At 34.3% G+C, this 26,751-nt stretch overlaps 1 protein-coding gene across 1 annotated transcript in view; it reads left to right on the top strand.

Moving 5' to 3' along the window:
* LOC140151417 (uncharacterized) overlaps nt 1-26,751 on the top strand; it is a 215,047-nt gene that overhangs the window by 147,209 nt on the left and 41,087 nt on the right. Inside the window, 6 exon segments of the mRNA XM_072173749.1 lie at nt 771-958; nt 1,645-1,821; nt 6,304-6,438; nt 6,441-6,734; nt 14,073-14,129; nt 22,013-22,174. Of these exon segments, the coding sequence (XP_072029850.1) occupies nt 771-958; nt 1,645-1,821; nt 6,304-6,438; nt 6,441-6,734; nt 14,073-14,129; nt 22,013-22,174 (1,013 nt within the window).

The raw sequence follows: 26,751 nt of genomic DNA, 5'->3' as shown, positions 1-26,751 counted from the left end.
TATTTTATTAAATTGGTTATTTTGTATTGTACCATTGTGTGAGCAAGTTTTAGTACTTCAAAAACCTTGTTATACTTTATCAGCAGTCCAGCTCCTAATAGGTAGGAATAGTTAGACTTTTATTGCTAAGCTGAAAAGTAGACCCACATCAAGTTGCCCCATCCTATATTATTTTTGCTTAAAAAAAGCAAATGTATAGAATATGAATTCGTAATTCTTGATACTTCTGGTGAGATGTCTCAAGACAAATCTCCAAATAAAGTACCGTATTTCCTTGAATAAACGTCCCCGGGGGCGTTGCATTTTCCAAACGGGGGGCATTTATTAGAGGTCATTTTAGCACAACAATTCCCGTTAAAATCATTAGGTAAGCTTAAACGCTAAAATGACGAACTATGAACTAGAAACACTGACTTTTGGTTCACTTCCGGGTTTCCAATGCAGATTTTCGCCAATTATTGCTGCTATTGTCGACCATGTGAGCAACTTGGAAAGCTTACTACACAAGATAGCATGGAAATATCGGTATTTTTGAAACATCTTGGTTGAAAAAAGTGGTGGGGGCATTTATTTGAGGGGGGCGACTATTCAAGGAAATACGGTATATTGAATAATATGGATGTTATAAATCTCCAATATAAATATATTGAATAATCTGCGATGTTATAAATCACTTCTATTTGGGACTGATCTAAGTATTGAGTACACTGGTTTAATCTCTGTATTAGATATACATAATTGATTGTTTTGGGCTGTTTTGTTTGCTACAGAACATGAACCTCCAGAATACGCAAGGAGAGTAGCAGATGGAGACTTACCCAATCACGTAGTAGAACCAGCCACAGAGGAGGTAGAACTCATGAGAACAGGTGGTCCTCTAGGGCTTAGTATAGTAGGGGGAATAGACCACTCAAGTCATCCATTTGGTGCTGATGAACCAGGAATATTTATTTCTAAAGTAAGTCATTCATGTGTTTACATCAGCTGATCATGAATGCTAGCCACATGTGGTGTTGACATGATCATAAGCTGAGCACCATCATCGCCGTTGCTGCTGCTGCTGCCACCTTCATCGGTTTCACAATTCCAGATTCATGCTATTCAGAGGAAAATGTAGATCTTGTTGATACATAGGCTCCTTGCAAAAAATATGTAGCAGAGTTTGGGAAGAATTGAAATGCAATGCAGAATGTGCCCCCGTCAAAATAAGCTACATGTAGATATGCTCAACTTTCAAAACACACATTAAAATAATTCAAAGTGTAAATTGCCCAATTCTTCCAATATTGCTTATAACATATTTGTCCGATGTTCTTGTTTTTATAAAAATTGGGGGAAGCAATAAAATAGAGTCAAATATTGAAACACACTGTACATTTCTCTTTTCCTTAAGCGCAGTATCAATGAATTGGTTGATATTTTTACAATTGGGTTATTTATAAATCACAAATTTTCATTGCAAATAGATGTTGATTTTGAATAGGAAAGGGTGGATGCCATTGAAACTCATGGCCAAATGCTTTTCCCTGTGGGGGAGGGGATGACATTAAATGATTATGCACACAGGAATTGGTGCAATGTTGGTAAAAGTGTAAACCCTGTTCCTAATGAAATGTGCATGTAATTTTCCTCCTTCCTTGCAAGATTGTTCCCAATGGTTCAGCGGCAGAGACCAACCTGTGTGTAGGAGATAGACTACTTGAAGTGAACGGATTTGATATGAGGCAAGCAAAGCATCAAGAGGCTGTCACAGCATTACTACAAAATACACAAAGAATACATCTAGTAGTCAGGCATGACCCACCACCAAGGGGATTACAGGTAAAAATGTTTGTCCATATTAACATGTACTCTTTGTTTGTCGAATCTGCACATATCCAACATCTTTCTACCAGAACGACATTCTCAATGCAAACCGCATACACAAAAGTACAATTGTGCACTTTTTTTTTTCATGCATTTACGCAAAATGCTAAAATGCAAACAAACTTTTTAAAGCTTACATATGTAAGGTGTACACATTTTGGAAGCAGAAGGGGTCTATTACATATCAGTTGCAAGTGGGTTAAACCATCCATGCCCTCACTGAAGAAGACTTTGGAGTTTTAACAAATTCAGCAGTTTATAAAGATTTTTTTAGAAATTTCAAGCAGAATTTTCTCATTCAACAATTTTCAACTCAAATTTATCATAAAACTAGCAAAAAAGTTCAAATCGGAATGAACATACGGTGCAACTAGAATTGAGAGGATGTTGAAATCTTGCACAGGGGGTGTGAATTTTATATGGAATAGCCTAATAGACAGGTTATAGGCTGGGATTATTATATCAATACCTCTAATATTCAGTAGTGGTCAAATTGAGATGGGTGAATATGGTGGCTCAATGTGTCGGTTATTAACATCATCTTGATTTAAGTCCCATCCCAGTACTAAATATCATACATAGCCTACTGAAACTTTGTAAATGAAAATAGAGTATGGAGTGGCATCTACAAAATAAAGGTGGACTAATATTGGTGCCTTTTTCAGACTTCTGTAGATGACCAAACAGGATATGATACACTGGAAATGGTAAAAATACCTGTTAGTTAACCTTTGCATGACAATTAATGTTTTTCTTTCTTAAGAGGTTAGCTTTATGCACAAGTGTTTTGATTATACTAAATGGGTTTATATTTTACAAAAGTTTTTGCATACAAATCTACGGAAATATTGGGTTAAATGATGTACACATAGTACCTTAATGACAGTTTTTTGCTATGTCTTGGACCTTTCTCAAATAGACCTTTTCAAATCGAAGGCTTCCAAAGACACCTGTCGTTTGTTTATGATGACCCAGGCTATAATAATATTCCAGGTTATCACACAGCTGTAGGGCGCTGCACTTGCGCTTTATTGCACCTGTGGCACATGGCCTGGTTTTCCCCGACCATTTCTGATGTTGATTTTGAAAGGTCTATCGAATGTCCAATTCTCCTGCTCTGCTTCTTGTTGGAACTCGACTTCAGTAGCTGTTTTATGATTTAGGTAATTGGCCATAAATATGAGTTAGATAGAAAGTGATTTCCCTCCTCTTGGTTTAGTGTATTGGCCTACTTTATACAGGAGGTATGATTACATCATTTCCCCAATATTTCCATTGGATTTGTATGTAAGAACTTTGTTGAATTACATTTATTGACAATCCTGATGAACTTATTTATGGATACTAAAGGGATTGTTTTAAGGAATGAACTGGGAAAACGCCCAAGTAGACAGCAAAGCTGCAAGTAAAAAAACACCATCATCTGAAGTAACCTACCTAACCATCTATTTTTACTTGGATATGTGATAACCTATCAGGGCATGGAAGGCAGTCAAAGTTCTCTGTATGCAACTTATAATTTCTGTTTTTTGACTTAAAAGTTATGAATAAAGATACCCAATTACTATCTTTACTAACTACTTTCAAATTAGTTTCTCTTGTGTTCTGTTAAGAACTGTTATCACCATGGAAGGTTTGGAATGTCTTCACTTAGCTTTTCTTACTATCTAGACAAACTTGGCACACAATTTCTGTTGGGCCTTTTGTAACATGTCTAAGAACAACATTGAATTTGCATATCGACTGCTTGTAGCAAAAACCTGTTATGTGCTTTATTCAAATCGGTCACTTGTACACTGGACTATGAGCATAGTAATATGCAAAGCTAATGGTAACGGACATATCTGGAATGTCCAACCATACTTAACATGTACTGAATCAGAATTTTTTTATCAGAAACGGCACTACATTTCTCCCTTGTGTACATGTGCACTTTACAATGCCAGTCCAGTTTATAAGTGACTGATTTGAAAATCACTCAACAGTTGTCCTCAAGCAGTTGACATTGTCCTTGTCTGCTCTATGGTGAAGGGCAGTGGTGTTCGTTTGTTTGAAGTAGCTTTTTTGTCAGTGTCTTTCTTTATGTTGGTTTTAATTCAAACATTTAAGCTGACTGTATGAGGTGTTTAAAACCACTTGTTCATTGATCTACTGATATCTTCTGTTTAGAATAGATATTTATCAATTTTCCACTATTTCTAGAAATGCACTGAATGTTGGTTTTGTTTTTAGTTCAGCTGCAATAAATAGGAAAGGATAGGTGTTAAACCTAAATTGCATTACAAGAGAGATAAGATTATAATTGTGGGGAATATTAGGTTACCAATGACAAAAGCAAAAATATGGGGGTTGAGGCAGAACTTACTGAATGAAATAACAAGCAAAATCAGTAGAGGTAGGCACTAGCTAATGGAGAAGTTTCACTTTATAAATGCATGCCTGCCAACTGTTCCTATTTAGGGAGGAATTGTTCCTATTTATGACTTCAGAAAACTGAAAAAGAGGAACAATTCCTCTTTCTGAAAATTATATTTCTGTCAATTTGAATGGTGCAAGCAATAAAGTGTTGTTTATTACAAAAAAAATCTCTTCTCTTATGATGTATTTTGCACACTGGAGATGACAATTGACTACTAAACTGGATCAAAATGTCTGTTCTGACTGTTTGAATGGTTCTGTCCTGTTTAACTTTGATTTCATAAAACACCCAGAATTACATCATGTTCCTCTTTCCGACTTTCTAGTGTTGGCAGGTTTGTAAATGTGAAACCTGCAATCTATACATGGTTCGCCCCAAGTTTGGTAGTGACGTAGATGCGTATTCTGCTGGCCGAAGTATCAAATCGCACACATATAGTTGATTGTAAGGGTGGTTTGTCGGCAAGCATGCAGGGCATTGATGTTACTACTGAACTTGAGGTGAACCAAAGAATAGTAGGATGTAGTTGTGGATATTTCATTTAATTGAAAACCATCTTTTATGGGAAGCACATGTTACAAGTTTGAGATAGTCAGATGATTCGTAAATATTGGTAGTTGCACACATGTCTTATACACTGGTAAAGGATGCATGGACAGCAGTCACAAGTTTGCCGAAATGATGTATGCCATCATATGAAAACATCTTTAAGTTATTATAGGATTGGGTAAACCTGAGGAGCACATCTATCAGCCAAAAGTGTTTACAAAATAGAGAAAGTTCTGTTTTATACAAACTTATTCTTCACAAACTGAAAGAACACACATTTGATTCTTTACAAAAAAAAGTAATGTTCTTTTAGATAAAATTTCACTTGGGTTGACACTCATAACATCAAGAATGATGTTCACATTACAGTAATCAAAACCATAATATGTCATTTATTCATTGTTCATTTCCTGTAAAACATGCTGCAGTATTGTTCCACAGGCAGCTTGCAATAGAGGCCGTCAGCCTTTTCCGCGGGATCCGCCATCTTGAGGGTACTGCCGTTCTGCATGTCATATGTTAGACATTACGCCCCCGATTAGGCGGAAGTCGCAGCGCTTGACACACCTCTTCAGTCAAGCGTCAACGTAGTGATCTTACAAGGCACTCCGTACCCACAAGATGGCGGCGTTCACGTCACAATGACTACCTCTATTGTGTGTAATACAAATGAAGAGCCTGAAACAAAATTCTTTACAGGCTCTAAACTGTGTTTGCTGCCCTCATTCTGTGATTGGATAAGCAACCATGATATAATATGTGGCCATATAAAAAGGATGCTTAAGATGGCATTGGCATCTGTTATTAATCAAACCTGACTCTTGCATGATATAAATCTGAACAAACCTTTTTGTATATCCTGTTGGGAGAAGGAAAGTGATGTACATGAAAGGAGTTATTTGTAATAATATTGTTTGCTTATTTGTTTTTGCTGGATTTTTAAATCGAGTCATTCATAATATATATTTTATTTTACAATTGATGTTCATACTAACATTTTGGCAGCATCCTGCTGTTTTCTAGTTGGTACAAGTTGTGGACTTTGGAATAGCGTTATATGCACATGCATTAGACGACCGAAAAGAGAAACCTGTTCTACAGGCAGAATGTGGATGGATTGCCAAATAGGGTCGGCGGTCAGGATTTTTTTTTTTATTCTAGTTTAAAATTCATCCTCTTCAATCAAAAAGCTGCTTACCAAAAAATTTTCATACAGCTAAAGAATTTTGTTTAAAATTCTTCAAAAATACATCTGGGTTGGTAGGGCCTGTAGAACATGGAACTTTTTTGTTTCTTGTTTTTTCGTCGCCTTATGCATGCATATCTTGCAGTGAGACAATATCAGTATAAAATCAGTTAAATAATGAAAGTGTGGGTGACTTGATTAAACATTTCTAATATTATCCAATCTTCAAATAAATGATGATGTTTATAGTTCAATTTGTTATTTTTTAATTTGTTTACTGCAGGAAATCACAATAATGAAAGCTCCAGGTGAGAAATTAGGAATCAGTATCCGAGGAGGCAACAAAGGCCATCCAGGCAATCCACTAGATAGAAACGATGAAGGAATATTCATATCAAAAGTGAGCGATTCAGGCGCCAAGCCAAGAGAGACGGCAGACTTAATGTTGGACAAAGAATATTAGAAGTCAATGGACAAAGCATGTTGGGCGCTAGACACGGCGAGGCCGTGAGGGGGCTACGTAGCGCCGGCGATAGACTTAACATGTTAGTGTGTGAAGGCTATGACCCGGAGGAGGTAGAGTATTGGCAGACAAGACCGGGTGTAGCCGGTAATCCGTTGCAGTCATACGATAGCAGTAGACGGACAAGTCAAGAGAGCATATCATCAATTGACAGGGATATGACAACAGAAGAGCTGAACAAATTAAATCAGGTGAGGTCTCAATGTAATTACTTGTGTCATGGTTTTAGTTAGAGCATATTAGTGGTCATTCTGACCTGAAAAATCACCCAAGAAATTAATAATACCAATGTTAATATTTAGAAAGCATTGCTATTATTATGTTTTAATATGGTACAAGTTGTTGCTTACTTGTGATTGTGTTTTTTTTTATATTGCAATGACCAAAACTGATATAAAAACTTGGGGGGGATATGATATTTTGTTAACTAGAGACCATTTTGCTCTACTGCCAAACATGCAGAAGTAACTAGTTTGATATAAAAGTGGATCGATTGAGCTCATATTTATTGGTAGAACCGAGTTTTAAAAATATTGGGCTAGACATAGTCAAGCACAATATTTTAAAACTCAAATAAATAATGGGCTTAGAGCATCCACTTTTATCATTATTATGTTTTTGGATCCAATATTTTCTTGGATTCATCAAAACATAATAATAAGGGATATTGTATAAGGTTGACTAATACTATCATTGCACCTTGACTAATCTTGGTTTGGTGGTCACTGATTATACCCAACCAGCATGTGAAGTAATAGTAGATTTGTGTTATACAAACAGGTGACAAGTGGCATTTTTTGTATAAAGACATTTTTAGCGAACAAGCTGTGTAGCTCCAGTTATGGAATTAGTGTTTATTCTCCTTATTAAATCAAATTTATGACTGGAATGGTAACAGTTTAAAAATTTGAGATCAAATTGATCTTGCTTTTGGACAAAACTCTTTGTGTTTCAAATGAAATCTTATTTATTTAAATTCAATGTAGCAGGGCTTAAAATCGATAGGGCACCCGAAAGTACCAAAATAGTCCTCAAAAATTAAATTACTAGGATGATTTTAAATAGAAAGTAGCCCCTGTAAGGAAACTATTTTGAGGCTTGTGGCTCAAAATAAATGGGCATAGTGGGTTTTGAAATCCTGAAACTAGCCCTGAAATTTAAATCGCATGGGTGATTTGTTCAAAAGTACACCCTGAAATAAGAAAAATAGTATTTTAAGGCCTACAATATATGAACCTTAATCAATCATTTTAATGACAATCTATTTGTATGACACCAATATGTATCATTATTTCAAATGCTGGATTGCATTGTGTTATATTGCATGGGATTACATTAAGTGTAGTGCTGGTATTATGGGTAATTAATTTGTAATAATGCACCTGTCAGAGTTCAGTTTGTTCATTTCTTAGGATAGGTTTTACCTACAAGAGTAGTGCAATCTTTTATAAGGTTACAACACATTGCGCATCAAACTTCATATCCTTTGTGGAAAACTGTGGAATTAGCCCAACACAGAAATCTTCTGTTGAAGAATTAAACAGCTTTATTCCGTAAACTGTGTAACAGCTTTATTCCATAAGCTGCGTAATTCACCATTGGAGTCTTTACACTAGTCTAAAGGTCCGTTCATACTACATCGCAAAGTAAAGCATCGCAAATGCGGTGATAGTATGAACGGACCTTAACTCATGAATATCTTACTTCATGGATACACCCAAACTTATTGCCTTTACCTGTAAATATGATGGCTCAATGGAATCTGTTAAATCTGATGTCATAAAGGAATAAATTTAAAAGTTAGAATCACATCAAGAGTTGTGCATACAAGAACAAAGGAGCATAAAGAAAAAAAGAAAAAAAAACCTCCGCTCTCCACATGGTTCATCGGGTAATGGCGGGGCAGATGATCCATGATAAAGACCTTGTTTACAGGCGGTTCCGATCAGGGTAATACCCAAATGTCGGCTACACTTGCCTGTCTTGTAAAAATACCCCGACCAGCTATCCATGGCGACCCCCCCCCCCTTCGTTCACCAGGTCACTTGTGCGTGGCCGAAGTTTCGTCAGCGTTATCTCCAAGGTTTCAGCTGTTAATGCCTAGATATGCTCGACATAAAAAAGAAAAGGAAAAAAAAAGCCCACTCCCCTATTAATGAAACAACTGGTAATTTGAAATAATAATGCCTGGGTATTTAAATTAGAAGATTGGACATTTTTGCTAATTTGTTAATTTCATATATACAACCACAGTATTGAACAAGGATGAGTTGGCTCCTACTAAGTAGTGTATTGTAAAAGATCAGTGAGATATGAATCTAATGTGTTTGAATATATGTATGTGCATTTTCTCTCAACCACATAAATGTGTTTTGTGTGTAAATTTTATTAAGAGAATTTTGTGTTTAAAGCTTAAAATGACCATTTGCTTGCTTAATTCTTGGCAACAGATATACTAATATTATATTTTACAAGTGCCCTTATTCATATGAACTACAATATAAATATTGATGACAAATATATATATAGCATACTAAGAAACAATCATCAAGCTTGATATCGCAAAAAATCATAGCTTAATTAATATATTCAGCAGTGCATATTTGATATAAATGAAAGTAACTCCTGCTTAATTTACTTGTGCTACATAATATCATGAACGCATCCCTGTTTCCAGCTTTCCTATTGAAACCACCAACATTCATTTATCAAACATTTAAAATTAAAAAAAAAACTGCTTAACTTATGCCACTAAGTAATATTCTTAACATAATAAACTTGTGAAGAAAATATAGACAAAAAAGTCATGAAAAGTCATGGAATGTGCATGATTTTCGCGCAAGCGTATCCTATGCGAACAAACAATTTACACACACAGAACTACCATAGTTCCTGAATAAATAACGAATAAATGAATGAAAAATAAATATTTGAACATCGCATGATTACGTGCTTTGTAATTGGTTGGATAATGGATCAGCTATTCATTTTTTTGGATGGAAAATCAAAGATAAAGTTGTATTTTGTCTTTAAAAAAAATATATGACAATAAAAGACAAAACAAATCTCACTTCTGTGGGCTTTTTTCAACTGTGTTTGGTATTTATGGGTTAGTGGCCTGACTTGTAGCAGGAGTTGGCCTGAGTCATATCCACACCTTAATATCCACACAAGGGAGTATGAATTTCAAATATAACTGAATGGGAGATTTCATTTGAAATCTACACCCCTTGTGTGGGAGATTAAGATCATGTCTTCCATGGGGGTGTATTGATTTCAAATGGAATAGCCCATATCTCGGTTTACAGTTCTGCACCTGCACACAGTTATTTAACCTATAATCTTTTATATTATTCCATTTTGAGACATTTAGAATTGGCTTGATTTTCTGACTTGCAATTTTTAATGCGATTCTTGTTTGATTGCGATGCTTTCTTGGGGTTTTTTTGGCATTCAGTTAACATTCTAATGGTTTTCAATGATCTAGATATGGCATAAGATAACATCCTTCTTTGCCACAAATTTTCAATTATGCCCAGAGTTAAAGTAAGTTACCTATATTTGGGTTTGTTAAGGCCAAAGAACTCCCACTTCCTCCTCCAATATTTACAACAAAATCATGAAGAATATAGTAAGTAATTTTTGTGAGGAATGTTTGCAATAATTGTTAAAGAAGCAAAAATAATTCATTATGTGTAGCTGAAAGTTCATGGTTACCTTGAAGGAAGACACTGGTGATGGAAAAAAAAGGAAAAAGATTTTGTTCACAAACTAAGGAATAAAACAAATTAATTGCATGTATCTGGTGGTTGAGTAGCATAAAAATAATAATATATTATCATTATATATCAGGTTTATTTGTTCATTAATTCATTTGATGAGCAAATGCTACTTACCGTATTTATACAAATATATAGGGCCTATACATTTAGGTGAGGGGCTCATATCATATAGTCATATACAGAATATTATATTTTTTATGGCTAGTTAACATGATATATGATGCGATGATATATGATGCTAAGCAAGCAATTATAAGGGTCCGATGCAAGACCTTATATCTAGAATTTGATTTCTTTTTTACACTCTGGACTTGTCTAGGAGCTCAACAAGGACCTCAATTCAGTATTTAAGTTAACGTAATGTTACTATGTTAACGGGATCACATGCTTGAGTAATGAACCGTGATCGAAACAAGCACCACACAAAGTATATGGCACTTGAAGGCATACCAAAATAGCGTGATCTGGTAACCAAGAGAATTACGTAACCACTTTGATGATGCTGAATTAGAAATTGTCAGTATCAAAATCATAGGAACAAGAGAGAACAAGGAGCTCAATAAATAACTCTCCTGAAATAAAGTTAGAACCAAGTCGAGGAGTGATTGAGCTCCTAAGAAATAAAGGTCTGCAGATGTCAACTTATCACTATAATGTATTGACACATAAACATTACATTTTGGTGAAACCCATTTGAAATTGAATCAGAAGGTGATGATATGTTAACAGTTATCAGTCTGGTCTCTGATGGAAATGAGCTGGTGATGAGTAGCCGTTAAAAAGACACCATTTAGATGGTACCGGACAAGGTCAAGATTGACTGTATTCTGCGACAAATAACGGGTGTATTGTTCCCCTCGCTCACGTTGACAAATGTCATATCAAACACAGAACGTTATTGGCTTAGCTGACGGCGATTCCAACACAGCAAAATTTGAATAATCAATTTCGAAAAAGGGCTACCAACATTTAAAACAGGAGCTTCCATTATTTTATTTGTATATTTACATTGCAAAAGTATGAAGTAATATAGAAATGATGTTTTACTAAAATCAATTAAAAAAAAAATGCACATATAACCGCTGTAATTAATGTTTCTACCTCATGGATGCATTTTAGGCGCTGTTTGGCTGATGTTTCTCATGATCAAATGGTCAAAAGTCAGCTGGTTGATTGCTATGCATTCTGGACAGGTTAACAGCATAAGTATTACTTAAATGCAGAAGATAGGCCTAAAAATACAAGAGCTTAATGGTCAACTGTCATCACTGATGGGATTCCTTCCAATTTTTTTTATCACCAACATATTTCTTTTGTAGACCAGACTGGTTAAAGAACCTGCAGACAGACTAGTTTGAAATTGATTTCCATGACATCCAATTCATATACTTAGTTACATCATTATGACAAACTAATGGTTCAAGTAAAGAGAATATTTAGGTGCACTCTCCAAAAATATTCATGTAGCAATTTTGAAGTTAACAAATTTGGTATAGATCCTGGGGTATAGATATTGATGTATGTATAATGCTCTTGACATCTTTGTAAAGCTTCAGTACATATTAAAACAAGTTTACAGGAATTTTGATCAATAAATCTGTAAGGCCAAAAAAAGGGTTGTCTCTCAAGCCAGCACACAGAAGCATGTGAAAGCCATTCTAGTGCATGATAGCCCTACATGCTGGGGCTTTTTATTTTTTATTAGAGGCTTTTTTTTTTAGTTATTAGGCAAAAATAAGCAGCCAATCAAGGAAAAGTAGGCTAAAAATACAGTGAAAAAATGACTTTCACATAGCTTATTTCAATAAAAAAAAGCATAGCACATGGCTATTGTGCAAAATATTTGAGAGACAAACCCTCATTTTTGGGGTGGGGGAAGGACTAAGAAGTATTTTTATGGCATTCATTACCTCAAACAACTGTATTTTATAAGTGTATGTAGACCAGTAAAGATTATGATGCTATCAGTGTGGGTAGATCAACTTATGTTGCATACTAGCAATGCTATACCAACCGTAAATTGTGAACAATGTTAAATATTAGTTAATATGAAAAATAAGGTAAAATGAAGTTTATTACAAATCTTTGTTAACCATGGTGGTCTGTTCAGACCTCTGTTAAGGGATTTTGTCCTGTGTACGTGGACTTGGATATTATTACATATTACAGTCCAATCTCTCTAATCCGGACATGATGGAACCAGGCTTTGGCCGCATTAAGGGAAAAACCCTTCTATGAAGATCACATGTCCTGATAGCAGAGAGATATGTATAAAAGAGGTCTGGATAAGGCCAGGTACATGTAAGATTATTCATCGAGTTAGCTCGAAAGACAAAATACTGGATACAAAAGAATGATACAAGCAAATGGCATTTAAGCTGAACGTGGAATTTCTCTTGCAAATAGTTTTTCATAAAGTTGTATATTATTTTATTTTATTTTATTTAATCTAGGGGATGAATCTCATCAATTTCTTGAATTGAAAACTAATCATGTTGAATTTAATTTCAAATACATAGCTTTTACTGAGAAATGCACACCCTGGGATACACACTCGCACACAAAAAGAGTACATGAATAAACATACCAAAAGAAAGGAGCAAAAGACTAAAAAAAGATGCATTTGTCAAATTTTCTTATTTCGTAAATGTGTGTTTTACCTTTGTCTATAAATTTCTTGAGCTAAAAAAACCAAACCCGAGAGTGACTGTGCAGAACTATTTTAAAAGAAAGGAATTTGCTAGGTGAAACTTCCAGCAACCACCTACCTATTAATAATGATCAAAAGATGCATTTGTGAAATAGCACCCATCAAGAGATATGATAGGCTATATTAGTAATGGATGAGTGTTGGTTCTCTCAGGACAGTGGTCAACGATATGTCCCAAGTGATGTAATGCCAATTATGTTGACCTTTATGCATTGAGATACTCACCGTTAATAGATTCAGACAATAATTACTGGACAGTGAGTAAAGTGTTGTGTTGGTTTTAACAAGATTTGATGAGATTCTAGCTGTAATAAATAATTTTGAAAGCAAAAGGTGTCAGTGAGACGTCGGCACAAATATCACCTAGTCATTTTTGCTTTCTAATTTAAATTTAAATCAAGATTGAAATGACAATTAACTAATTAATGTTATTGATTCTTAAATATCAGTATTTGTATTTGATGTGATCAGTATACGAGCACAAAATAATAATTAGTAGTTGACACTCGGATCAAGTAACTAAAGTAAGAATCCATTAAGACCGTACAATAAAACAAATAATTTTGAATACTGTTAAATTTGCATATTTCCATTTCAATTTTGTTCCAAAAACACATGATTATATCTAATGCAAATTCTGGTTGAATAAACTAATATGTCGTAGTGAACAAATTGTTTAATGAACAAAATTTTTACAAAACCTGTTGCTGAATTATGTGAAATTAAACCACTCGCAAAAAATGAGAGCATTTTAACAGTATTCAATAGTGATGGCAGCTTGTAGCTAGACTAGGCAAGCCCATCTATGCATGGCATGCGTAGAGAGAGCACCTCATAGGTATCCACACACATATAGCATAGGGCAGGTCATATTATTAGGGATTGTACTACTAAAGCCACGAGGTGCAGCATATCTGACAATTGAGAGCATTTTGTTTTTGCATGCTTTGCCTTGTGTTTGATTACACGCACATACTGACATTGACTCGCTGCTTCTCGACGACCTCGTCATCTTCACCATCCATCTGGGTACATAGGAGGCTGACTTCCAAGAGGAGAATGATCAATGGGAGCAAGACGAACTTAAGAAAGTGGTAAGAATTTATCACTGTAAAAGGGCTTAAGCTGTAATCTATAGAAGCTGTAATTTATAGCATATGCAGGTGAAAAACCATGCAAAGATACAGTTTCATTTTATATATGTAATCAAAAATGCAAGTTGCGCTAAAACATATTGAAAATATTGCATAAATTGCAAGGTTATTTTTTCACATGTAGAAATGTTTCAGTGTGTGGCCGAATGTCTAGTGTTGAATGAACTACACTGCTTCATTAACATATTTTTAATTAGATATAATGAATTACATTTCTCATTAAATGCTATTATCACTATTTTGATCATCATTTATATTTTTAGAGAAGAATCGTTTTCATGATCATAATTCTTTTTTTTTTTAGAATGCCAGAATTATTATATATTATAATTTGATTGGTAGTAAGCAAATATCACTTCTGATATTAATTAAACCATTGTAGCTTATTTTAAAACTGCAATATATAGCCTACATGATACAGTAATAGTCATTCCCTTACACAAATACAGTGAAAATTCAAAGCTTACACAGCCTGATATCCAGATAGATCAGGGTAATAAAGTAATTAGAATGCAAAAATATACATAAAATGAAAGTGTAAAAAAATTAATCATAAATATATTACCAAGATAACATAATGCTGTCGGGGTAAGACGGCAAACGTGAGCTGTGTATCATTCAAGTCGGGAGGTACAATGGAAATGTTCCTTTGATGTTTCATCAGGGTTTTTATGTGAAAGAGAAAAAAAGACAAGGAATAGGGAAAGTATCTCAAGAGGGAGATGAATTGATCTGTTTAAAGTAGGCCATCATGGCGCCTGCTAATGCTATACCCTGGATACATTAATATCACATAATTACATTTCATGTTCTGTCACTTGTCAGGAATAATATAAGTATGTAGCATTGACAGTATTTGAAACTACATATATCAAGGAATGCTTTTTGATAATTTTTTCAGCAATTTGTAATTTACTGTCTTCTTGGTTTGGATTTTAATTAAAAATTCAAAAATATAAGAAACACATACCTCTGAATTGTATAGAACATTGTACTGGATAGCTTTTCAGAGACAAAAATTGATATAATGGGAAAAGAGTTTGTACAGTTTGGTAGATTTTCAGATTGTTATTAAAAAATAAATTAGATTAACAAAGTAAAATCCCAGCTTAAAATAGGAATGCTATCTTGAGAAAAATGATTTGATATAAAAAATAAAAAAACCTCAAATATCAAAGGTGAATTGTTAATCTTGAAATTTCATCCTTCAAAATAAATTAGACCAGTTTTCTTTCAAATTATGTTGCAATGCCTGCCTGGGTTGACTAGTACAAGATTAAATTTCCACCTTTATTGTTAATGACTTTTTGATATTACGTCTTGTAAAAACAACCCCAAAGCTGTTAATTATAAGGGTATTTGACAGGGTGAGACAATGCAATTTTATGATAGCTAACTAATTAATCATATTAGTTTACAATTAACAAAAAATTATCCTACGAGATATTGATAGTAGTACAGCGGTTTATATTATGGTTACATTCCTAAATTTGAAAGTAGATATTCAACATTGCATGTTATAATCATCACCTAAAACTAATTTCCAGAGCACAAAGATTAATGACACAATAATCTCAAAATTGATAAACCACTAGTGCAATGGGCTGTTACAGTTAAAATCCATACACCCCCAATGGAAGACATAACCTTAATCTTCCACACGGGAGTGTTGATTTCAAATGGAGTTACCTTGGGTGACTCCATTTGAAATTCACACTCCCTGTGTAGGAGGTTAAGGTGATATCTTCCATAGGGGTGTATGTATTTTAAGTGGAACAGCCCAATATGAAGATGCCTTAACACTGGTACCACCCTGTGATGATTGGATCCAAAGATAAACACTTTTCCTTCCAAATTTTTATTAAATGAAAATATGAAGTCACAATGAACGACGTGTGGTAGTAGTCCCAGACATTTATTGTTTGCCTTGGGGTTAGGACAGCTCAAAAACTAGATCCAAGCATTTTGTTTTAAGAAGGTTACTGTGTTAAAACAGAAGTGCTCAAATTAATGTTGTCAAATTTAATCAAAATTTTCTGTTTGGCAATATGCTATTTATTTTCAGTTTAGTATTAGCAGTTGGATTCACATTACTATTAGGAATGAACAATTTATTAAATGTGAAAGTTAAAAAAATATGTGAAACCAATAGACTGTTAAGATAACACAAGACTGGTTTCTGATAGTGATCATCAAATGATCAGTCTAAATACAAAAGGCTGTTGAATCTGTTAATGAAATCAAATACTTTTAAAATGTCACATGTTGTATTCTATGACCAATGCTGGTGGGGCATGCATAGATCAGAATTGTAAAGCAAGCTTGTATTATAGCATGCAAAAAGACAGTATTTTAATAGTGTTTATTTATACAAATGTTATTGCAACCATTATTTTATGATTAATTAATAGCAGGGCTGAATCTTTCTCGGTAAACAAGGTCATGTGCAATTATAAAATGTTGCAGTAGATCCAAATTCCTTAAAAACTATGACATTGCTAAACTCTATTGTGAAGATTTTCCTTTTTTATCGGCGCAGTTCTATCGTAATTGTCAGTGGCGTAGCATCATAGGGGCACCGCCCCCCCCCCAATGGATTGCAAAATTTAGAAAATCCCATAGGAAAATTGCCAAAAAATGGCTTATGCCTCCCCCTCCAATCAGACCCGGTGCCCTCCCAATCATGGTCGGTGTCCCCCCCCAATCGGATGACCCACGCTCGCCACTGGTAATAGTAATCAATGTCAACTTCGTCATTTATAGCATGAAAACAGAGTTAACGCACACAGCTGAATTTAACCATCTATCTTAACCATTTGCATCAAACTGCAGTGACATTAAGAAACAAGTTTTCCTAAGTCTTGTAAATATAAACTGTATATATATATATATATTTGTATAAAAGTCAGCTAAGTCTTATGTAAATTTTGTTTGTTCATGTACATAAAAAAAAATGAAAATGCAATGAGAATGTATTACATGTCTATAAGCAGCCAGCCAGTCAGCCAGCCAGCATATATGTATGTTACAACTATAAAATGTATGTTGCATTCATGTGTTGTATTTTTACCCCCCTCATCACTTTCCAAACCAATCAACCAACATTTGCACTTCTAGGAACGCTTTGAGGTATAGTAGTATGCATTGCACACACGCACATAAAACACACTATTCACCTTATGAAATGACGGAGTGAGCATTTCATTTTGGCACCCATTGCACAGTTTTATGTAGTATACAGCTCCCCAGAATGTTCACACGAAGTTGCACCGCCTGTGTCCTCATAATTAATATTATGCTCACAGGATACGTTCTATATTTATATGAGTTTGTAAAATGTTTAATTGCCCTATTTTAATCTCACTTGGGAATATCATTAATAGCTTTTTTAAGTTTCTCCGAATTAATCAAAATTATAGATTCTCCCTGCCTTATATTTGTGTATGAAGTGATTTTGTAATCTGTAGTGATACAGTATGTTTGAATTTTTATGCTTGTTATGTATATATGTACTATGTTCTTCCACCCTTAGATGGAAATAATGCCATTCTTAGAAGCAAAGAGAAAGAATTGGTTGGGGTGGGTGAGCAGTTCCATAATTAGTGTTCTAATGTTCCAAAATTAATTAAAATCACAACTACAACAATGTACGCCATAACAAGAAAAAAACAAAAACTGTAAATTCAGGTGACATCAATTTCATGTTAAATGGAGTTAATCTGTTGACCTCTTTTACAGCAGACAAGTATGTCATTATAAAACAAAGAGTGGGAGGTGATATTGTTTCAGAGAGGGGCTTCACTACCCCAGTTTGACATAGATATGCTTCTATATCTACGCAGATGTTCCCCATTAAAAAGGCAATTTTCTCTATTTTGGATTTTTCTCCCAGATGAAATTTTTTTCTCTGCATAGTATGGAGAAAAAAAAATGAATTTCAGCATTATAAACCTAGCTCCTTAACTTAACATAAAATGGCAGTCCATGTTGGGGTTTTATCCCGCCTCCTAAGTACCTTGGAGTTTCAATCACATGTACTTGTGTGTGTGCCACATCCTGCAGGAGAGAAGAGGAATGAAGTAGTTAAATTGCTGACAACAAAACATTCAAGTTTAATCAATTGATGCTAATTCTCCTCTTCCCTGGCTCCCCATTTGTACAGCTTGTATGCTCAATGCAAGGAAAAAAAGAAACAGAGAAAGTAGGCATAAATTTGGAAAATAATGTCTGCAGAGATTCCCTGGAGGTCAAATTTGTACAAAACTATTTGTTATGAAAGTCAATTTTGATATGCAAATGCATTTTAAATCACTGCAGACCTAAAGCATGTAAGTCATCCAGGGCAAGTCAAAATTGCTGAAAATGCCTATCTTAAGAATGTTTTCATTAATTACAGAGCTGTACAAGAAGTATAAAAGACTCAATGCATAAGGCATCCCTGGCTAAGATTTGCTCAAAACCTATTTGTCATGTAAAGAAGGTTTTCATAGATTGTTGAGCTATAAAGAGGTTCTAAAGCACTGAAAACCTTGTAGCTTGAAGTGGTCTGTGGCAATTGCATACTGTGCACACATTGATGATCATTTAGCTGTCACAGAATAGCCAGCCATTGCTTTAGACACTCAAGTAGTTCCATCCAATGTTATATTTATGAAGTTGACTGACTACCGTGGCTGAGATTTCTTGATATCGTACATTGAAACTTGTCAGTTCACATCAAACATTTTCAATCAACTTGATCCGATTTTTGAAAATTAAGCATGCCATGCTCTTTTCTTAAGGGATCTAGAATGAGCGTTTATTGCGTTTCGACAGTATTTTTTGTGGGACATGAGAGCACCACAGACCTATCGAATTGCATTCTGAATACGAAGCATGTCTTTCTGATATCAAATAATTTTCATTTTTGAAAATTACAATATATATAAATTTTATGACAAATTATAAAATTTGATATTTTTCAAATTTTGATATATAACAGTCCTCAAGTAAATTATATAAATCTAATGATATATTCTTAAAATGTATGTAGCTGGGAGGAAAAGCCGACGTCCAATTGAAAATTTTGACCTTTCATATTGAAGATATGGATTTTTTCCCAAAAGACCTTATTTTTTGGTGTTTTGGGAAAAATAATCCATATCTCCAATACGAAAGGTCAAAATTTTCAATTGATCGTCGGCTTTCATCCCACCTACATACACTTTAAGTATAAATCATCAGATTTGTAAAGTTTACTTCGAGTACTGTTAAATATCAAAAATATCAATTTTTAATGATTTGTCATAAAATGTGTATTATATTGCGAATTTCAAAAATCAAAATTATTTGATATCAGAAGGACATTCTTCGTATTCAGAATGCAATCGATATGTCTGATGTGCTCTAATGTCCCAAAATAAATACTGTCCAAACGCTCATACCCCAGCCCTTAATGATAGGAAAATGATAATGATAGAGTCTAAAGTGCTCTTTGCAGTGGTTTACAAGCTGATTTGATCACAAACGACACAGAACATGTCATTAATATTCCATTAGCCCTGGCTGCATCCATTGACTCAGCCATGTGTATGTGTGTACATCACAAATCAGGTGGAAATAATAGATAGAAATAATTCACTACCCTTCCCAATGGTCACCTTTGTTTCAAGCGGTCGTATTATAATTCAGAACACACATTTAATAATTTACAGGGCAATATCGTATTAATCAACTACTGCATGACACACCTTATGTTTGAACAATAATGTGCAATTTATAAAAAGGATGCTTACATCAGTGTTAACATACAGCTCTATGGAGAGAGTGGTCATTGAGGGTACTATTTCGTTTAGTTTTAGGCTTGTTGTTCATAAATGTATACAGTAATGCTTCAATTGTTGGGGTACATCATGCAATAGTTCATGTATAAGACCTTGTCCTAGTCCTTAATGCTTAATGCTACCATAGGCTTCAACATAAAAAGTCCCAAGTTTTGAGATATTTTCTCAAAATATCAAGAGCTATCTTTTTAAAGAACCACTGAACAAATACTGGCCTTGTTTGTATTCATTTTATTGCATTTTTCATGCTGATTACAAATATGGTCATAAAAATTGCAATTCTTGAATTTTTTTAAATTTGTACAAAAAATTGAAACTCGTTGTCTGCAGTTGACACCCACGTGGAGAGCGCTACAAAACATAGGTGTGGTACACTAATCCTCCATTCCCTAACCCTACTCAAATGCATCCCTTCAACTATCATTGCAAATATTAATTTGATGGAAAATTGAAATCAACATATTTATTAAAACATCACATTCTAAATGCCATAAGTCGAACAACACTGTTTAACCAGACCTGTGATTATGGCCGGGTTTATTAATAATGCGTAAACCACGTGTACCGCGACATGTTTCTCTATGCGTCATGTCAGAAATATTAACCATTTGGTGATTAATACTAGCTAGCTGGTGACTTGAGCATCTGGGTAAAGAGTCAGACTATGGGGCCATGTAGATAATAGTATTTGTTTGCGGTTGTTGTGAAATTCAGTGTTTTCTTGTTGCTGCCTTTTTTGTTGTGGTTGTAGTGGCATATACTGTATACATGAATGTGTTTGTATGCATTTTATGGCTGTATGTATTATATGTGTCAGTTTGTTTGTATGTATTAAAATAATTGTGATGTGTTATTTAAAAGGCCATTATTTAAAAGAAATTAAACATTTTTGTAAACATCCATTCTTATATTTTAGAAATTAAACATTTTTGTCAACATCCATTCTTTTATTTTAGAAATTAAACATTTTTGTCAACATCCGTTCATTTTTCTTGTAGAAATCGAACAAATATTGGCAGTACTCAGTATAAGACCATATTTTTCAATTAATTACTTTGCTGCTCATTAAACATGTTTGTATCAATCAATGTTAATGTGCACATGATGAATTGTAGACATTTATAAAGTGCAAATCAATTCATATTTCCGTCATTTATCAAGCCACAAGTGAGTCATAGCAAGGGACAGTTAAATCAAATCTTAAACACTGAGATGATCAAAGCATGGAGAAGGATGGATAGGCAAGTGGTCATTATTTTACAAAGTCCCTATAGATGATGATAGGTTATATTGAAAATGTCACTATAAAGGAGTAGGCCTACTTGCTAATATTTGTTACTAAAATTTAGTATCTTTAAGTTTTTAAAGTTATTATAGCTGCAAAATTAGTATAGAAATAAATAAATTTAGCATTATTAAAGATTTAGTATTGGGAGTAGGAAGCAAGATATGGTAGATTACCTGTAGTTTACTTTGATCTAAATTCATTAAACAAACCATATTCTTAACCTGGGCTGCTTAAAATATCAATAATTCCTTATTCACCTGCTACGTGCCTAAGCATTGGACTATTCCCATTTAAATCCATACACCCCCTGTGGAAGACATTACCTTAATCTCACATTCAGGGTGTGTAGATTATAAATGGAGTCACCCATTCAGGTAACCTCATTTGAAATTCGCACTGCCTGTTTGGAAGATTAAGGTCATGTCTTCCACAGGGGGTGTATGGATTTCAGCTGGAATACCCCATTCCCTGTATCATCACCCTAAACCGTTACCATGCATAGCTTAACCATCTCAATGCAAACACAGTGAGCAATCCCAAGCTAAACAATGCATATTTTATGTATGGCCTGATTGATATATAGCACACCCTTGTGTAATAGTGTTATTGGTAGAAACTGTGGCCTGGGCATTTCCTCCGTAACCACTAGAGGTGATGGTATTATACCCAACTCATGTGGCCTATGCATCTTGCTGTATTTCTCCCACTTTTAGGAGGAGATGACAAGACAGAGAGAAGAGGATACAAGGAGATTAACAGAAGTATCATCGCCTGAGGCGGAACCTATAGGAGAAAAAGCAGTGCTTAGAACGTTAGAATTAGATGCCTCACCCGAAGCTGAAATACCACAGGTTACAATAGAAGCCGAAATCAAGGTTAGTAAGTGATGAGGAGTGATGATGATGAGGACCGGTGATGAGGATGGGTGCACGTGGTGAGTGAAATTGAGATTAACATGTGGTTGTTAGTGGTGGATAGCTGGTACATGAAAAAGGTTATAAGGGTAGTTGTGCAGAATATGTTGTTGCATGTGCGTACACATTGTGTGTTAGCTTGATTGTATGTGTGGAGGGGGGTGGGGTGCGTGCATGTGTGTGAGCTCAATTGCACAGGGTGGGGGGTGTACCTGTGTGTGTGATTAAGTGAGTTTTGCATGAAAGTGAGTAGATTTTTTTCTGTAATTTGCCATATGCACAGAATATCAGTCTTACGATGATGAATTGTACATTGTATAGATACATGATGTTGCCATATCGTGTACATAGAAACAAAAATGTAAAGGTTGTTAGGGAAGGGTGGGTGGATATGGAGACATATTATTTGTGATGATAAAGGTGACAGATGTTAGCATGTCGGGCGATTCCTAAGTAAAAACGGCGGCAGTATTGGCTGTAGGGATTGAACAGTACACTGATTAGTCTGGCTGGCCAAGTGTGATTTGTGTGTCTATCTAGGTGGTAGTGAGTATTTGGCATGATTAAGAGAAACACAAGGGTGTTAAGGAGGAGTGATAGAAAAATGGATCATAGGCTTAAGGCTGGTTTATGTGACTGTAATTCACATGTGTAAATGCTAACAACTTCACAAAAGAGACAACTAGAGATTTGAGAGAGTTGGGTATCTTTGGAGATCAGATTGGTGTGGCTAAATATATGATGCTTCTACCTGCTTAAACTAAAGTAACTGATCACATGTTTTGTGAAATAACTGAATGTGTGTATTGTTAATAATTCCACTTGATCTTTGGTGATTCAAAAATCTTCCAGTAGTCGTCAAGTTTGTTTGTTTTAAATGATCATCTCATAGGAACTCGACAACAACCCATAATAGGAGAGGGTTACGGCTGGTACAACTTAGGCCAATTTCTACAAACTTCAACGCCTTTCAGGAAATGCCATTTCTTAAGACTTGCGTCTTGATTCATGTCTCAAATGCTCATTTTGCTTACCAACATACAGGGTGATTTAAAATGAACTGTACCCAACTTCAAAAATTTAAATAAAATACTTACCGACATTTAAATAATTTGTGTTTGTAAGCTGTAACTGGATAGTATGTTTCCTGTTATTGGTGAAAAAATCATGTCTTTACCTCTAATGGTTTTGAAGAAAATTACATTCTTAGAAAACACACCAAAAACGATGTTGCACGCGGATGAGTATTTTATTCAAACTATCTGTTCTACAGCATTTTGCTCACTCAACTGCCCTCAAACAGTTTCAGTTCAACATAAATTGCGAATTTAAAAATAAAAATAAGATGAATTGATAAATAAATAAAATTAAAATTAAATACTTACCGACATTTAAATAATTTTATTTTGCAAGCTGTGATCATGGTGATAGGGTAATAGGCTATGTTTTCTATTATTGGTGAAAAAATTCAGGTCTCTTGTTCGAGTGTATGGATATTGCACCAGCACCATTTTTATTTGAATTTCCCTCTACAATTTCAAGTCAACGGATTCTTTGTTCTACATGTATTATTTAACATGTAATCTTTGCACACCTGATATTGTAATTGAATATCAATATTATTGATTTAATAATGCGAAATAACATTTGTCTTGGTTTTGCTGTACATGTACGTAGTCATGGAAGTTGCATTTTGTTACTGCGGTAGAAAACACAGATAAACATAGTTCCGTGTGTTGGTCTAAAAATGGGATGATAACTTGAAAATGCGATATCTTCTGACTAAAACCATTTATTATCAAAATTCAAAATTTCTACTACAGAGCACTTATCACTGCTTTCTATGATAGTTTTTTGATATGTATAATTTCCGCAAATATATAAAAAAAAATTGGTGAAGTTGGGTACAGTTCATTTTAAATCACCCTGTACTATTAGGTGCATTCCCAGGAGGTGGCAAGTGGGCTTGAGTCCTCAGATTTATGCAAATATGATGTATTGTTGGTCTAAGTAGCTGAAAAAAAAGTATTTCACAGCATCTTGAGAATGGTAGTGAGCTTCAGCAAAAATTGCATTGCTCAATTCATAGCGAGCGTGTAGAAGAATTCAAATATCACAGATATACTTTTGTAAATGCTGTGGTTCTTGAGTTATGTTGTAAAGAGGGCTGAAACAACAACACTTTGGTAAAACATACATAACTCATTAAAAACAATAAATTAAGCAAGTTTTCAAAGTATATGATTTGTAGAATGAACTTTTGCAAAACACCGAAGTGATATTTTTCAATAATATATTGATTCAGATAATGGAAATCAATTTTTTTTTTGGCTGCTTCAACCAACAATACCTTGTATACCCTTAAACCCCCATTATCCCCCCTTCCAGTTTAAGGTTTCCAGGCATGCCCCAGACTATTGAATGTGGAAGAAATGACCTACATCCCAAAATTTAATCCTGCATAAGAGGACAGTATTCTTTTTTTCCAATCAAGTGAGATGTTGATCAAATACTACCTTATGTCACATACCACATTCAAATTTCTAACAGAATCAATTTTAAAAATCCACAAATAAATTATTTATTGCATATGAAATACAATCATTAACAAGTTCATCCACCAATTAATTATATGCCAATGCAGGACAGCATAATTATCATAAGATTGTATATAATGAAAATTGTATGAATATTCTAATCTTGTGTTATGAAGCATAACATCCATATTGCAACCTCTGATACATTATTTGCACTTTCTAAAGCAAATCACACAATAATTTTGCTGGTGGCAACAAGTAATATGATTGACATTTTATGTGATTTGTGCAGGGAAATATGAAACAACAACAAATTTAGTAGAATATTATGCTGTATGGTTGGAATCATACACTTTAAGAATATAATATTTACTAAAAGAGATAACATACAGTATAGTAGGATATATTTTAATAGTGTTAATTTTTCACAAATTGTGCATTTTTGTGCAGGTGTGTTTTATTCACGGTGTCAAAGACATGCACTTTCTACACATTAAACCACTTACGCCAACAATATATTTGCAGGGTTTTTTATTTTGTAGTTCTGAAAGTAACTGGGAAAAGGGAAATATATTAACCATGCAAAAAATCCTGCTATACAGTACAAGAATGCCTGGAGAAATCAATGCAAATCATAATAATGCACCACTATAAAAATTGTTAGAATTGTATTAATTCAGATGAAATTATAGCTTTGATTCTTGTTTCAAATTGAAGCTGTGAAATTCCATATCATAAGTCAACCAGGCATCACTCAGTTAACTTGGCTCCAAGTTAAAATGAAGTGGAATACTAATAGACATAATGGCGATCTTTTACATTTGTATTTGGACACGCATTTGCCAAATTGGGTGCAATTTTCAATTCAGTCCACTAGGGGATAAGCAGATTTTGATCTGCAGACTACTTCATTTTAAAGGGATGTGGTCTTACAATGAGGCTTACCATTCAAACAATATATGTTTCCAAATTTTGAGTTGCATGAGAAGCAAAAACATATTTAATAACACCCCATACGATAGTACCGGTACATACTTCTGGTTGTGGTTGCTACAATTCACTACATTTTTGTTCACACTATGTAAACAAAACACATTTCGGGTGTTAAATTTTACTGGGGTAATGAAAAAAATGTATGAGCTTTCTTTTGATACCAAAATCTCAGTTTTGATGAAGAAAGACGGGGATGAGAGTGATCGGTCGCACCCCTTTAAATGGAATAGAATTCATCATTTCTATACACAGTACATATGGTAAATATTGCAGTGTGAATGTCAGGGAGTTGAGTGGCAAACAGGGCAATTAGAAAGGCACCGTTGAACAGGATCGTGACTGCCAGCAAGCATAAAATGTCATCAAATTAAAGTTCACACATTTACGACATGATTTTTTTTTTCAAATTCAAAGGTTTAATAACTATATTTACTGCTTAGTATATTATGAATGTTGTCTGTGTTTGTGTGCATGTAAAGTATGTGTTTGTCTCTTTACCATTGCAAAACAAAAATGACAAATAGTGTCTGTGTGGGGTGTGAGTGTGCATTAAGACAAGAAGGTTTTTTTATCCAAATGTAGCGTAAGTACCACAGAATATAATTCAAGAACACAAGTACAAAAGAGATTTTAAGTAACCATTTTCTACAGAAACTTTCCAATGTTGCATTATATCACATTTATTTTCCATTGTTTATGTTAATTTCCTACACTTCCATTTATTATTTGAGCCAACAGAAATCAAACATCTCATTTTAAAATAATAATATCCTCATATAAAAACTAGAAGATGACAATTTCCTTTCAAACTGCCACATCAGTTTAAACCACTTTGCTAGTGATATCATCAACAAAAATGCAAGATTGCTTAAGACTAAGACTCAGGTGTATTTTGATTAAGAAGTGTGGCATCAGTTGCTGTACATATGACTCACACACACTGTACTGTGCAATTGTCATCGCCAAATTTATAACCATTCTCTAACACTAGCTCACGTTCCCTGCTAT

Source organism: Amphiura filiformis, chromosome 4, assembly GCF_039555335.1.
Source record: "Amphiura filiformis chromosome 4, Afil_fr2py, whole genome shotgun sequence".
In the NCBI taxonomy this organism is placed as follows: domain Eukaryota; kingdom Metazoa; phylum Echinodermata; class Ophiuroidea; order Amphilepidida; family Amphiuridae; genus Amphiura; species Amphiura filiformis.
Note: the sequence above shows the minus strand (reverse complement) of the source record. Positions and strands in the feature narration are given on the sequence as shown.